General features: G+C 41.2%; 1 protein-coding gene across 1 annotated transcript in view; it reads left to right on the top strand.

The window, feature by feature from the left end:
• Nucleotides 1–2,256: 2,256 nt before the first annotated feature.
• LOC145391599 (protein amalgam-like) overlaps nucleotides 2,257–15,968 on the top strand; it is a 190,254-nt gene continuing 176,542 nt past the window's right edge. Inside the window, exon 1 of the mRNA XM_080266142.1 lies at nucleotides 2,257–2,343. Within this exon, the coding sequence (XP_080122268.1) occupies nucleotides 2,289–2,343 (55 nt within the window). The 5' untranslated portion in view covers nucleotides 2,257–2,288. The remainder of the gene's footprint in view (nucleotides 2,344–15,968) is intronic.

Here is a 15,968-nt window from a genome sequence, read left to right as displayed (position 1 = left end):
GGGAAAATAACGCAGGACAAGGGAAAATAACGCAGGACAAGGGAAAGTAACACAGAAGAGAAAATAACACAGGACAAGGGAAAATAACACAGGACAAGGGAAAGTAACACAGAAGGGAAAATAACACAGGACAAGGGAAAATAACACAGGACAAGGGAAAATAACACAGGACAAGGGAAAGGAACACAGGTCAAGGGAAAATAACACAGCACAAGGGAAAATAACACAGGACAAGGGAAAAGAACACAGGACAAGGGAAAGGAACACAGGACAAGGGAAAATAACACAGGACAAGGGATAATAACACAGGACAAGGGGAAATAACACAGGACAAGGGAAAATAACACAGGACAAGGGATAATAACACAGGACAAGGGGAAATAACACAGGACAAGGGAAAATAACACAGGACAAGGGAAAATAACACAGGCAGTCCTCATAACACGCCAGGGAGGTTCCAATACCACAACTTTTTGCTGACACTGTAGACTGACAGAATCCAGCAAGTCACCTCTGTAGAAATCAATATAACTTTAATGGCGACTTTTTTTTTTTTTGTTTTTTTAATTTACTCTTCCTGCAGATGATTATATTTGGATTTTGTAGATATTTTTCTAAGTACAAGGGTTTGATACAGGCTTCATTAACCCCTCACTCGTAGAGCTCTGTGTGTTAGTCGAGTGAAACTGTCTGTCTGGTTGTCTGTGGCAAGAATATACGTAGAAATGAAACTGGAGTGAAGGAGTTCGGAGGTAATTTTTCTTTAATCCACCCCGGACTGAATTGCCAGAGAGAGAGAGAGAGAGAGAGAGAGAGAGAGAGTCCTTCATATTTTCAGAAAGTATTTTTCATGACCAATTCATCTGGAGATAGCAAAGGTATTAAAAGCACGTCAACAGAGTGAAGAGGTTAAAATAAGTCCAGCATATTATTATTATTATTATTTATTGTAATTGCTATTATTATTACTCAAAGAGTGGCCTTCCGTGCTGAAGTATCTCTTGTACATAAATTTTAACTTGGCAAAATCAAGCCACGTCCCCGGCTTGAAGGCGAATCCTGACTGGATGAACCTTGAGACATCAGATGCATAAATTTACAACGCTTATTTTTCAGCCCCGCTATTTTTCATCATTATCTTGTGTCCTGGGCTTGTAGATTTATTCTGGAGGGTGAGGTGAGACTAGCAGAGACATAAAAACATAGGTACTGTAGCTATAATGGAATGTAGGTGAAATAAGGAACTGAGGCAGCACTATCTGGCCGTCACTAGCTTAACAAACAAGAGGGCCCGGCACCCTCGCCAGAACACTTTATAACAGAGTTCAGGTGTGATGAAGCTTGGAGGAGAGTCGTGTGAGGTACAACCTAAAACAGAATTTAATTGTGTATCGGTGTGATAAAACCTAAACCAAACTGTGAATGTGCCATCAAGTGATCTGACAAACTGCTGACACTGAGAAGACAAGTTTACACGGAATGGTTGATGTGTGTAGCCATCCTGTTGGTTCTCACGCATCAAGGTGTGTACAGGTGTCAGTGTGGCGTGTGTCGGTGCGGTGTAACTTCATAAGTTAGATGTGCATCGGTATGATAAAAACTACTCTAAGTGTATCATCAAGTTAAACCACGGTACAGGTTTAGATGCAGTGTCCATGGATGATCAAGCATCGTTACGGTACTAAAAATGGACTGTAGGTTTGGTTCTGTGTTGGAGAAAGACTATAGATGTAATAAATGTTACGTGAAGAGCCAGTATAAAGCCTTGCCTGGTGAGACTAAAGGCCTGATTTAAGTTACTGGTATGTAAAACCCAAAAATAATCCTCTCCACAGACTCCTGGTGTGTGTGCCTGGTGTGATTAAGTACTTACATGACTGCTGTGATCAAGTGCTTACGCGGCTGGTGTGATCAAGTACTTACGTGACTGGTGTGATTAAGTACTTACGTGGCTGGTGTGATTAAGTACTGACGTGGCTGGTGTGGTCAAGACCTTACGTGGCTGGTGTGATCAAGACCTTACGTGGCTGGTGTGATTAAGTACTTACGTAGCTTTTGTGATCAAGGACTTACATGACTGGTGTGATTAAGTACTTTCGTGGCTGGTGTGATTAAGTACTTTCGTGGCTGGTGTGATTAAGTACTTTCGTGGCTGGTGTGATTAAGTAGTTACGTGGCTGGTGTGATTAAGTACTTATGTGACTGGTGTGCAAGGCCAAACTCTCGCCACAGTCATCTCGTACTCCATCGTCTAGTGTTTCCTTCTGTCGACGTGGACTTCCGCCAAGATGGACGTGACATCGTGGTACTTTATCCTTATCCTGTTGGTTCTCACGCATCAAGGTGAGTACAGGTGGTGTTTACCCCATTACTGCACTGCATGAAATTAATTACCGTTATGTTGTTCTGGCTAATGTCATATCAAATTCTTCACCAGAAAAAAGGTTAAATACTACCTTGATTTAAGCTTTGGTCGAGAATAGAGCTTTTGCATTTAAGCTTACTACGGATTATTTTGTTCATTTTCGTTTTGTCACACCTGGTTTCACTGCTTCTAGAGATGCTCATCAGCTGCTGTTGTATGGGCAGAGGTGTCTATCATACACATTTTATTTTCGTATTAACTGTAACCTGCCATCACCATCTTCTTTCAAGGGACACTGCCAGTATTTTTTTCTTTTTTCCATTTATTTCTGAACATATCTGAAGTTTGCAGGTTATTGTCAGTTTGCAAAAGTACTTTCAAAGAAACCGTTTTGTGACATTTTTATATATGTTGGCATATATGTATAGTTATCATGTCATCTAATATACTTTAATGCTGTGTGTGTGTGTGTGTGTGTGTGTGGCCAAAACTAGAAAAAAGTATTTCAATGAACTGTGCTGGATGGTTGGAACTGGGTCACAGATGGGCCTGTTCCAATTTCATGTCGACCGAAATTTCCTAAAGGGGTAATTTGGTCCCTAATATTTACCTCCTTTGGTGTGACACTGTGTGAAATGTGGTGGGGCATTTCCGTGGAGTTTCATGCGTCTCGGCAGGGCATGGGTTTCACGGCCCTATCGGATCGCAGATATCTTTAAAATACCTAAAAAGGAAGTTAAGAAAGAAAAGAAAAGGGTGTCTAGGGTTACTGGAGCAAAGAGCAACTGTGGGAAGTCTGAAGCAAACTGGTGAAGAACTAAAGAAATAATGCCATGTTGAAAAAAGATATCTACATACTGTTCAAGAAGCGAAGGCAATACAGTAACTCTTCACCCTGTTGTGGAGCCTAATAATATGGTGTATTAGGCAGGAGGTGACATTTCCTATAATGTTAATTTTTCAATATTATAGGCTGTCTTCCCTTCAACCAAGGCCGTAATTACCAGCTGCTGTAGCTAAGCAGGTATTGTTTTCAGTTTTTCTGCCTGTGTGTCCATTAGCACGATAACTTCGCAACCGCTCAAGATATCATCACAAAATTTTACAGGTGTGTAGTATGGATGAAAATCTGCTACGAGTATTGTTTTCAGTTTGTCTGTGTGTGTGTGTGTATGTGTCTGTTAGCATTATATCTTTGCAACCGTAGAAGATATCATCACAAATTTTTACAGTTGTGTAGTAGGGATAAGGTCATATTCCGAGCCGCGCTAGATGTGTATCGGCTCGCGGCTGGTATGATTCCCTCCTTGGGGTGGGGACCTCTAGGTTCTATTTTATTTTTGCGTCCTCCTGACTAACCTTCTGGTTAGGAGAGTGCAGCAAGCGGTGGTTCTCCTACACTGAATGTACGAAGCACAACATTTAAAAAGCCTTCAATGATTAGAGGTGAAAGGACTTGGCCACTCTTATTGCTATGGCCGTTAACCTCTTCCTATAGTAACTTTTTTTTTGTTTTTGTTTTTACCCTCAAGCGATACTACTTAGTGTGCAAAGCCCTGCAGTACTGGAAGGGTCATCTTAGGCTGTATTTAATCGTTCCACTTTGAAAAGTGTCCCCAATTAAACAAAAGCTTCAGAGGGAACAAGAATAGATTAAATAAGACATCTTGGATTGAAGGAAGTAAATGTCTAAGATCATCAAAGAATTGGGTTGTAACTACTATACTCATTTTATCTCAACCTGGCCTAGATTTTCGCCTTTTTTTTTTTTTTTTATAGCTTACTTCAAGTAGCCCAGTGGCAGAGCCGCTGAGTGGGTTTTTGAAAGCAGCTGATGATTCCGGAAAATATAGTGCCATGGTCCAGTGTGCAGCTTACGGATACACAAATGGGCACAGGAATTCTTCGAAGAGAGATGGCGTTACATTTCACAAGAAATATATCTTGTTGCTAATTCTCTGTCATTCCTGCCCCCTGGGGAGGAGCGGGAAGATTCTTCCCCAGTATCCCTGCATGAATGAGGCCACTAAAAGGGGCCCATTTATCTCCAGTGTTTCTCTCCATGTCCTCTTCTCTTCCGTTCACACTCTCTTGTGGATATTTCCATGTTTCTTCCGGCCTTTATCAATCTGGACATCTGGTTTCATGACATGGATAGTCTAAGGACTTCCCACACCATTTCAGCATCATTACTTCGACGTAAAACAGCTTCAACATCACTATCACTTTAACGTTCATAGCACACTGTCTTTAGCCTTTGTGCCATGACCGTTCTCTACCGTAGTGCTATACTATAGAGCTCAGTGGTAGATTGACTCTCGCTTTTACCTCGCTAGTTCAGAATCGGGGTCTTCCTTGATAGCTTAACTCATTTAGTAAGCTGTTTTATATTTATACATTTCTCTTTATTTTGATCTTGCTGTGTCAGAAATCGGAGTCTCTCTCTCGGTTTCTTAACTCCGTCACTACGCTGTCGTCTTTATATTTTTATCTTGCTTCGGAAATCAGAGTCTTCCTTTCGATTTCTTAAGTCATTCAGTGCGGTTTCGTTTTATTTTTGTCACGCCACTTCAGAAATCGGAGTCTTCCTTGATTTTTTACAACTCATTCAGTAAGGTAACGTCTTTGTACTTTTATCTTGCTACGGTACTTCAGAAATCGGAGTCTTCCTTGATGTCGTAACCCATTCTCTAAGGCGCCTATTTTTTTTTTAACTTCATTTTCTTTCTATATTTGTCTTCGTCCTTCAGAAATCTGTGTCTTCCTTGATTCCTTAACTCATTTAGTAAAGTGTTTAATTTTCTATCTTTCTCTTTATTTTGATCTCGCTCCTTCTGAATCGGAGTCTTCCTTGATTTTAAAACTCATTTAGTAAGATGTTTTTATTTTATTTTATGTCTTTCCCTTTGTATTATTACATGCGTCCTTCAGAATCGGAGTTTCCCTTGATTTTTAAACTCATTCAGAAAGGTAACGCCTTTTTTATTTTTACTTTGCTGTGGTACTTCTGAAATCGGAGTGTTCGTTGATGTCGTAACTCATTCTATAAGGTGCCTTTTTTCACTTTTGTTTTGTTTTGTATTTTTATCCTCCATAAATCGGAGTCTTCCTTGACTTCGTAACTTCATCTTCTTTGTATTCTTATCTTCCTTCTTCAGAAATCGAAGTCTTATTGGATTTTTACATTCATTCTGTAAGGCGCCTTTTGCACTTTTTTTAATTTTTATCGTCCTCCTTCAGAAATTGGAGTCTTCCTTGATTTTTACGCTCATTCAGTAAGGTAAGAAGGTAACGTCTTATTACTTTGACCTTGCTACGGTACTTCTGAAATGAAAGTCTTCCCTGATCCGAATCGGAGTCTCTCTCTCTCTCTCTCTCTCGATATTTAATTCATTCACTACGCTGATGTCATCTTATGTTTTTGTTCCTTCAGAATCGAGTCTTCCATGTTAGCTTAACTCATTCAGTAAGCTGTTTTTATTTTATTTTATTCCTTCCTCTTTGTATATTTATCTTGCTCCTTCAGAATTGGAGTCTTCCTCGATATCTTAACACATTTTGTTTTATATCTTTCTCTGTATTTTGATCTTGCTCCTTCACAGTTGGAGTCTTCCTTGATTTTTTAAATCTCATTCAGGGAGGTAACGATTCCACTGAGGCAACATTTTGGCAACATGTGGCATGCTGCAATGTGGCATAGGCCAAGTGTGTTGCAACCAGTTCAATACAAGGCAACATGTAGCATGCGACTGTGTGGCAGGCAACAGGCGGCAACAAGTTGCCCGTAGAACGTGACGCATGCGACAAGATCTAGCCTGTTGCCTGGTGTTGCCCGCCTTCCCACCAGTCGCGGGAAGGATTCCATGTTGAAAGCAACAAGATGAACTGGTCTTAAGAAAACTACCGTAGAATTTATAGAAGAATATAGAAAACTTGTCGTTCAATGGATAAACGCTTGGAACAATACAAGAATAACCAGGCTAAACTAGATGCACTGCGGGGATTAGCCAAGAACACACACACTCTCTCTCTCCGCCAGTCCTAATACTGTGCCAACACTAGCAAATCTTTCATCTGTTACATTATTCTCTCTATCTTGTCTCTTGTTAAGCTAAGGTACGGTACTTCAGAAAATTTTTGCATTCGTGCCTTCATCTTGACGGCAGGCACGCAGCACCCGTCTTTCTATACATTCACACCTTTTTATAAGTTATTATTGCTGTGTGTGTGTGTGTGTGTGTGTGTGTGTGTGTGTGTGTGTGTGTGTGTGTGTGTGTGTGTGTGTGTGTGTGTGTGTGTTTTACACGGTATCTACTTGTATGATTTTTTGTTAAGCTCTGTCTATCTACATATCTGTCTGTCTGTCTGTTACATGGTGTTAACAACTGGCTCAGTTTTTGTTGAATCGGTGGAAATGGTTTTGTGGCATTCCACATAAACATTGGCATGTAGCATGCTACATGAAACAACAATGTTGACTTGTCGCAGTCAACATGTCTCTGGTTGAATGTCACATTCAACATACATGTTGAAAGCCAGGCAAGTTGCATGCCACATGTTGCCTGTGTTGCCCTGGTGGAATCAAGCCTTGTACGTCAGATATCGGAGTCTTCCTTAATGTCGTAACTCATTCTGTAAGTTGCCCTTTCTTCTTCTACTTTATCTTCTTTGTATACATACAGTATATATATATATATATATATATATATATATATATATATATATATATATATATATATATATATATATATATATATATATATATACTTCTGAATCGAAGTCTTCCTTGCTTTTTACACTCATTCTGTAAGATACCTTTATCAACTTCTTTTTTTATTTTTATGTTCCTCCTCAGAATCGGAGTCTTCCTTGGTATTTACACTCATTCAGTAAGGTAACCTCTTGTTACTTTATCCTGCTACGGTACCGCACTTCAGAAATCGGAGTCTTCCTTGATGCAACTCATTCTGTAAAGCGCCGTATTTTTACCTTCATCTTTGTATTTTTATCTTGCTCCTTCAGAATAGGAGTTTTCCTTGATTTTTTAACTTATTTAATACGTTGTCTTCTCACTTTTAACTTGCTAATTCAGAATCGGAGTCTTCCTTGATATCTTTATTCTTTCAATAAGGTGACGTCAGCTTTGGCTTTGCGCCTTCAGAATCGGAGTCTTCCCCGATATCTTAACTCATTTAGTAAGGTGTTTTATATCTTTGTCTTTATTTTGATCTCGCGTCGTCAGAAATCGGAGTCTTCCTCTCGATTTCTTAGCTCATTCACTATGCTGTTGTCTTTATATTTTTCTCTTGCTCCTTCAGACACTCACTAGGCTCAAATGATCTTTTTAAATAGCCTACATGGGATTAGAGACAGCTTTAATTAATCGCTTTAGGCTGGGGCTTCTCCCGGGCTGGATGAAGTCAGCTTCATATTAACTAAAATAAGAGTGTTTGTTGACAGTATGACCCTGCCGAAGGAGGTGGGGGGCGGGGTACCTCTTCTTTAGCGATTTATTTTGGGATGTGGCTGGTTATTATCCTTCTGAGTGTTATTTATGCAGAATATGGCCATACTGGAAAGATTTATATAACACAGAATAGGACAGTAAGATGTAATAAGCAAAATAAATCGCTTAGGAAAAGTGTTACCTCTTCCGGATCGATTATTATTTTTTTTTATGTGACTGGTTAATATCCTGAGTGTTATTTATGCAGAGTATGGCCATATTGGAAGGATTTAAATATCACAGAATGGGACAGTAAAATGCAATAAACAAAATAAATCGCTTAGGAAAAGGTAAAAGGCGACGTGGTGAGGAAAGGAACTGGTGGGATGAGCTGGCAGTGTGGAGGGATGTGTGGCTGGGGCAGTGCAGTGTATCCCGTGAGTATGGGTGTCGTATGTGTAGTGGTTTGGGTGTATAGTCGCGGCGCATGACTCTGAGGTTGTCATTATCGTACCCTGGCAACCTATCATTCGAAGTGTGTCCGATTTTGTACCATATTATACATGAATCATATTATTATGCACTAATGTATTACCCACGAATATTATTATACACGAACATATTATACACGAATCAGATGCGTCCCATGTTATACACGAAATGGGCAGCACATTTGAATGGTAGGTTGCCAGGGCACGATAATGACAACCTCAGAGTCGTGCGCCGCGACTATAGTGAAGGTCCTTTTTTTAATATACACTCTAGGAACTAAAGTGTCGAGGAGGAGAGCGGTAAGAATGAGTCGAGAAGGACAAGGAAATACGTAAGATCGAACTGGAATTGTGCTAAGAGTTGAAGAACAGCCCCAACACTTTTTCCTAGGCGATTTAGTTTGTTTATTACACCTCACTGTCCTCTTCTGTGTTACACAAATCCTTCCAGTATCGCCATACTCTGCATAAATAATGTTGAAAGTTATATTAAACACCCATTTCCAGAAATAAATCGCTAAAGAAGAGGCATTACATAAATCCTTACAGTGTCGCCATGCTCTTCATAATTAACGTTCAAAGGAATATTAGCTACCCATATCCAAAAATAAAATCAGTAAGGAAGAGGTGTTAGGGAGCTTCACCGGTGAGAATATGGATCTTAAAGTTGGATGCGTTTACGTGGAGCGACAGTTCCACTGTTGTCTGTATATTTTTAGTCATTTCACTCTTTTCACATTAACTTGGCCCAAAATTGCCCTCTCTCCCCTTTGAATGCTGAGTTAGCACAATAAAATGACACTAGAATGAGGCTAGTCACGAAGAAGTTCTGTGGAAAGAATGTGGAGCATGGTTAACACTCTCTTAGTTAGTTTCTCATTTTCCATTCTATCCATATGGCCAGAGTACCTCAGTGTATTTCACCTAACGCTGTCTATCACATCTCCAACATTCATAAAAAAAAAAAAAAAAAAAAAACATTGAGTTTTTTTCTCATCTCAAACTCTGAAAATTTTCTGGTGCGGAGACTTTTTTTTTTTTTTTTAATTAATTCAGGAAAGAAGGAACCAAAGGCCAGGTGCCCACAAGACTGTTCCCTCCAAGAAAAGACAGAAACAAGATAACAGAGCCAAATTCCAGATCCACTGCATCGATTTCCAGTGCAGCCAATTACACACACGGCCACCACCCAATACGACAATTTTCACGAGCCGTTAACTGGCGTGGGTGATAGTGGTCCCTATTTCCGTGGTCCCTATTTCCGTCCATTAAGTTCCCTAACACCTTTTCCTTAGCGATTTATTTTACTTTTTACGCCTTAATATCCTGTTCTGTGTTCCATGGCCATACGCTGCATAAAAACGTACTAAACGACACTGACCAGCCATTTCCAACAATAAATAGCTAAAGAGAAGTTGTTAGGGAGTTTCCTCACCCGACGGGAATACTGGTCGATAAGGCATATAAAGATCCGTATTCTTGTCGTTTAAGGAAGCCCCCTAACACCTCTTCCTTAGCGATTTATTTTCCTATATACCAATTAATATTCTCTTTTATTATTCTTACGTTTTTTCTAGCATCGACATGGATTGCATGACACACAAGAATATAATAACGGAGGAGGCACAGAAATAAACCGCTAAGGAAGAGGTGTTAGGAGCATACGTCAAACCATACAATAAAACATTTAGTGAAATGTGACCTCTTTGAGAGAGAGAGAGAGAGAGAGAGAGAGAGAGAGAGAGAGAGAGAGAGAGAGAGAGAGAGAGTGAGAGTAGGCCTATGTGTGTGTGTGTGTGTGTGTGTGTGTGTGTGTGTGTGTGTGTGTGTGTGTGTGTGTGTGTGTGTGTTTAGCCCATCTTGTATTGCAGTGGGAGTATAGGGGATCCCTAATGAATGTAAAGTCCTCTACAACAGTCCCTTTCACCCATAATATTGTATTAGTCCGAGTGAATATTCAGATAGCCATTAAAATCTGCTTGCCTAGTTAACCATTTAATTGTGGTTAACTTTTACTTTATCTGCCTAATATAAAATGCAATGAGCTACATTGAGTGAGTGGATGGTAGTCGCCCCACCTACCATTATACCAGTAGATTCAATAGTATGGTTACTAAATGAATTATCAGGTGTATGTTTTTCACCATTACCCTGCCAATGAGTTCCTGTTAAGCCAAGGGAATTTCCATCTCGATCTAGCTACATTACCCCGTCCCCAAAATTACACGGCAACCCATATACAAAACATGGAGGATTTTATTGTCTCTCTCTCTCTCTCTCTCTCTCTCTCTCTCACACACACACACACACACACACACACACACACACACACACACACACACACACACACACACACACACACACACCGCCCAAAACATAACTCGCTCTCTAACTGCGAGTGCGGGTGTAAAAACTGTACTATATTGTCACTCAGAAGCTGCTGCACTGGTCGTAAACTGAATTTTTTATCTTTTTTCTTTTTCAGTCAATCAGTCAGTGCAACCTCTTGAGTTTTTCACATCCGTCTTCCTGATCTTCATCATCCTGGTTATACAACTTTTATTTTAACTTGGCCCAGTACTGACCTCTCTCCATCTTCAATGCTCAGCTGTACCAATGTATGAGCACTAGAATAGGATGCTAGTCACGAAGAAGTGCGGTGGAAAGGACATCATCATCCCTGCACAGTTGTTGACTTTATACACGGGTTTTATTCGCCCCTGTGTGGAATACAACTCTCATGTGTGGGGAGGCTTCCCACATACAGCTCTTCTCAATAGGGTGGAGGCAAAGGCTTTTCGTCTCATTAACTCTCCTCCTTTCACTGACTCCCTTCAACCTCTGTCTCTTCGCCGCACTGTTACATCTTTATCTCTTTTCTATCTCTACTTCAATGGTCACTGCTCCTCTGAACTGTCTGCTTGCATCCCTCAACCACTACGGCGGGCGCGTAGTACCCGTCTAGCAACAAACTCTCATCCCTTTTCTGTCCAACTCTCTAATGCATGAGTTAACCGTTACTCCCAGTCCTTCATGTATGCGACAGGTCATCTCCGGAACTCTTCCTCTGTCTGTATTTCCTCCTGTCTATGGCCTCCAGTGTTTCAAACGCAGTGTGTCCAGGCATCTCGAAATGAACGGATCTTGAATTTGGCTCTCTTTTGTATAGTTTTTGTTTTTTCTTGTGTAATGGGGTGTATAAAAGCCCTCGTTGCTTAGAGGCAAGGTGGGGATCCTCTCTTTGGCTCAGTGGTAACGTGCGCGCGTATGAGGCGCGAGGGCCTGAGTTCAAATCCCGGCCAGACCAGTGATTAATTTGTTAAGTTTCAGTTTGGTCCTTTACATTGATTGGCAGCGGTGTGGGATGTGAGGTGAGGGCCTTGAGGGCAATGATGTTGTTAAAAGCCTTACATCCCGGGGGTGAGCTGTCTGTGTGGTTCACGGGCTCCCCCAACGGTGGCCTTCAGTGTGCTACGCTACCACGTGTGTTCGAAACTGACCAAATTAATCACTTGGGGAAGAAAAGAGTGATGTAATGGGATGTATAAAAGCCCGCGTTGCTTAGAGGCAATGTGAGGATCCTGTCTTTGGCTTAGTGGTAATGTGCGCGCGTATGACGCGCGGGAGCCCGAGATCGAATCTCGGCTAGACCAGTGATTAATTTGTTAAGTTTCATTGCAGTTATTACACTTGGAGGGAACAAGAATTGCCTCAATCATCTATTGAACTATGTAAAAACTCGCCACAAAAGGACGAAAACCTGGGCCAAGTTACAGTAAAGAGAGTATAGTTGGGTTAATTTTGGCTGCTGCACTGTTCTCCTTAATTGGCAGAGGAACACATGCAGCCAGTGTCCCGTAGATTGCAAGGTATGTCTCTGTCTGTCTGTCTGTCTGTCTGTCTCTGTCTGTCTATCTGTCTGTCTTTCTGTCTGTCTGTCTGTCTCTGCTGAACTTCTGTACCGCATAAAAGTCATGTCAAGTAATACCAGAGCCTTGCTAAAGATTTGTTCCTTGTTCCATGTCTTTGTTACTTTGTTGCTTTTGTGAGTAGCATGAGGCTTTCCCCTTCTGTGTGAGCTGTTGCCCCACCGTGTAAGCCAGTAACTATACCTTTGTTACTCTAACTTGGCCTAAAATTGCCCTCTCTCCATCTTCCCTACTGAGCTGTGACACTAAACGCTAGAATATGTTGCTAGTCACGAGGAAGTGCTATAGAAAGATTGTAGAGCCATAGTTGTGTTTTCTTTGCTACGTGAAATAAGTTGCAGAAGGACGAAAATGTGAGCCAGGTTAAGGTGAACGTGGTATAGCCTAGTTATCTGTGTCTGAAATGATGACAGTATGGTAGGGAATGGGTGAGAAATTTTACAAGGCAGACGAGAACGTGGACCATTGGATTTTTTTCCTCTGTTCAACTTCTGTACACACACACACACACACACACACACACACACACACACACACACACACACACACACACACACACACACACACACACACACACACACACACACGCAAGGAGCTACAACAAAAACTAAAATATCTGCCTAGGTGTTGTTTGGTGTAGTATACGAATTATATTATCGTATGTATGATTTTTCCTATACTCTTCTCACTCTAACTTGGCCTAAATTACCATCCCTCGATCTTGAATGCTTGAGTAGTAGCAATAGATTAACACTCACCTATAGTGCCAGTCACGAAGAAGTGGTATGGAGAGGGTGTAGGGCCTTAGCATTGTCTTCTGCCTCTAAGCTACATGAAGTAAGCTGGAAAAGGATGAAAATCTGAGCCAAGTTGAGGTGAAACGCGTATAGTTGCGATGATTTTGGTAATGTTGCAGTTTTTTTTTTTTTTTTCTGATATAACGTCAATGCACATAAAATTCTCGCATATATCTCAGTTTAGTTCACTTGTTTTATGCTTTTGTTTTTTTTCCTAATCAGTTTTCCCAGTCATTTTTTTTTTAAGCAGGGAAGAAGGAACCAAAGGCCAGAAGCCCGCAAGATTGTTCCCCTCAAGACAAAACAAAAACAAAATAACAGAGTCAAATTCAAGATCCGTTCATTTCGATATAACTGGACACACTGCGTTTGAATGACTGGAGATCATAGGCAGTAGGAAATACAGACAGAGGGAGACAGTTCCAGAGTTGACCTATTGCATACATGAAGGACTGGGAGTAACGGTTAACTCTTGCACTCCATTTCCTTTTATAATTTCCTCCATGCCTAGTACTAATCATGCTTCTCACTCTCTCCCTGTGGTCAGCGTGTGTGAGGTGCGTGTATATGTGTGTAGCGTGTCAGCCACAAATTAGCGCCATTAGTCCTCAGTGAGAGAGAGAGAGAGAGAGAGAGAGAGAGAGAGAGAGAGAGAGAGAGAGGGTAAAGCTTGAATTCTCTTTATTTTCTCTAATGTTTAGGGCTACCCAGAACCACCTCTATCTCTCTCTCTCTCTCTCTCTCTGAAGACGGGTTCTGTGCGCTGTTAGGCTTGGTTACCTGATAAACAAAAGTCTATCTATCTATAGCCAGTCGCCTTAATCCCATAAGGTGTGGCTACAAACAAATCGCCTCCACGTCGCCCTGTCCCCTGCCATATCACTGCCCCCCTTAACGTACACCCCCCCTCTCTCATATACCTCTCGACTCCACCCTTCCATCCCATACTCGGTCTCCCCCTCTCTCCCCCTCCCTACCTTACGCTCTCCTAGTTAGTCTCTCATCCTCCATCCTCTCCACATGGCCAAATCACCTCAGTGTATTTCTCTTGACATCACGTGATAAACAAAGGCCTGTAATTTATCCATGAGGACAGTAGTAGATGGAGTCGGAAGAGAGAATTACCAGCCACAATGTCCCCACCTCACCTCGCTCTGCCGGGGGTTAAAGAAAAATAAATAGGAAAAAATAAAAAATAAAAAAGCTATAACGGTCTTTCATTTTGGGTTTATTTTTGCTACATTTATGCTTTTCTTGCTTCAAAAGTTTTTACAACATTCAAGCGGATTTTGCTACATTCAAACGGCTCTTGCTATATTCAAGCGTCATTGTTACATTTGAGCGGCATTGTTACATTTGAGCAACTTTTGCTACATTCTAGCAGTTTTTGCTACATTCAAGCAGTTTTTCTTTCATTTAAGCAGTTTTTTGCTATATTCGAGCGGTTTTTGCTACATTCAAGCTATTTTTGCTACATTCAAGCGGTTTTTGCTATATTCAAGAGGTTTTGCTTTAAGTGGTTTTTGCTACATTCAAGCAGGTTTTGTTACATTCAACCGTTGTTTGCTACATACAAGTAGTTTTTGTGACACTGAAGCGGCTTTTGCTACATTCAAGCGGTTTTTAAAAAGGTTGTGGGAGGTGTTTTAAGCCCTCCTTCTTGTCGGTTAAGAATCTTCCTAACACCTCTTCCTTAGCGATTTATTTTTGGATATGGCTGGTTAATATCCTCTTGTACATTATTTATGCAGAGTATAGCGATATTAGATGGGTTTATATAACACGGAAAAGGGTAATAGCTATCGTCCAATTGCTTTACCATCCTGTGTCTCAAAAGTTTTCGAGTCTATTCTTAACACAAAAATTTTAAAGAATCATTCCTATCACAACCTTCTTTCTAATCGTCAGTATGGGTTCCGTCAGGGATGCTCCACTGGCGATCTTCTCACCTACCTTTCAGACTCCTGGTTATCCTCCTTTCGGAATTTTGGCAAAAGCTTTGCCATTGCAAATGACATCTCAAAGGCTTTCGATCGAGTCTGGCATAAATCTTTGATTTCCAAACTGCCTTCTTACGGTTTCTATCCTTCTATCTGTGCCTTCATCTCTAGCTTCCTTTCCCGTCGTTCTATAGCCGCCGTTGTAGACGGCCATCGTTCTTCTCCTAGATCTATCAACAATGGTGTTCCTCAGGGCTCTGTCCTATCACCAACTCTCTTCCTTTTATTCATCAATGACCTTCTAAGCTGTACATCTAACCCTCTCCACTCGTACGCTGATGACTCGCCTTCACTTTTCCATTCGGTTCCCACAACGTCCATCTCAGCAGTTCCTTCAACAAACAAGGGATGAGGCTATGGCACACCTAACGTCTGACTTGGCTTGTATCTCTGACTGGGGTAAAAATAATCTTGTTGTTTTTAATGCATCAAAGACTCAGTTTTTGCACCTATCAACCCGACAGAATCTTCCACAGGACTACCCACTAATGTTTAATAATATCCAGCTCAATCCTGCATCATCGTTGAACATGCTTGGGGTTTAATTCACTCGGGATTTATCTTGGAAGGGTCATATTACATCTCTTGTAAAAGCTGCTTCCAAGAGATTAGATGTGCTAAGCCGACTCCATACCTTCTTTACCCCTGCACAGTTGTTGACTTTATACACGGGTTTTATTCGCCCCTGTTTTGAATACAACTCTCATGTGTGGGGAGGCTCTGCACATACAGATCTTCTCAATAGGGTGGAGTCAAAGGGTCTCATTAACTCTCCTCCTCTTACTGGCTCCCTTCAACCTCTGTCTCTTCGCCGCACTGCTGCCTCTTTATCTCTTTTCTATCGCTATTTCAATGGTCACTTCTCCTCTGAAGTGTCTGCTTGCATCCCTCCACCTCTACGACGGGCGCGTAGCACCCGTCTAGCAACAAACTCTCATCC

Source organism: Coenobita brevimanus, chromosome 19 (assembly GCF_032717465.1).
Source record: "Coenobita brevimanus isolate Jiangsu-jjx chromosome 19, ASM3271746v2, whole genome shotgun sequence".
Taxonomy (NCBI): Eukaryota; Metazoa; Arthropoda; class Malacostraca; order Decapoda; family Coenobitidae; genus Coenobita; species Coenobita brevimanus.
Note: the sequence above shows the minus strand (reverse complement) of the source record. Positions and strands in the feature narration are given on the sequence as shown.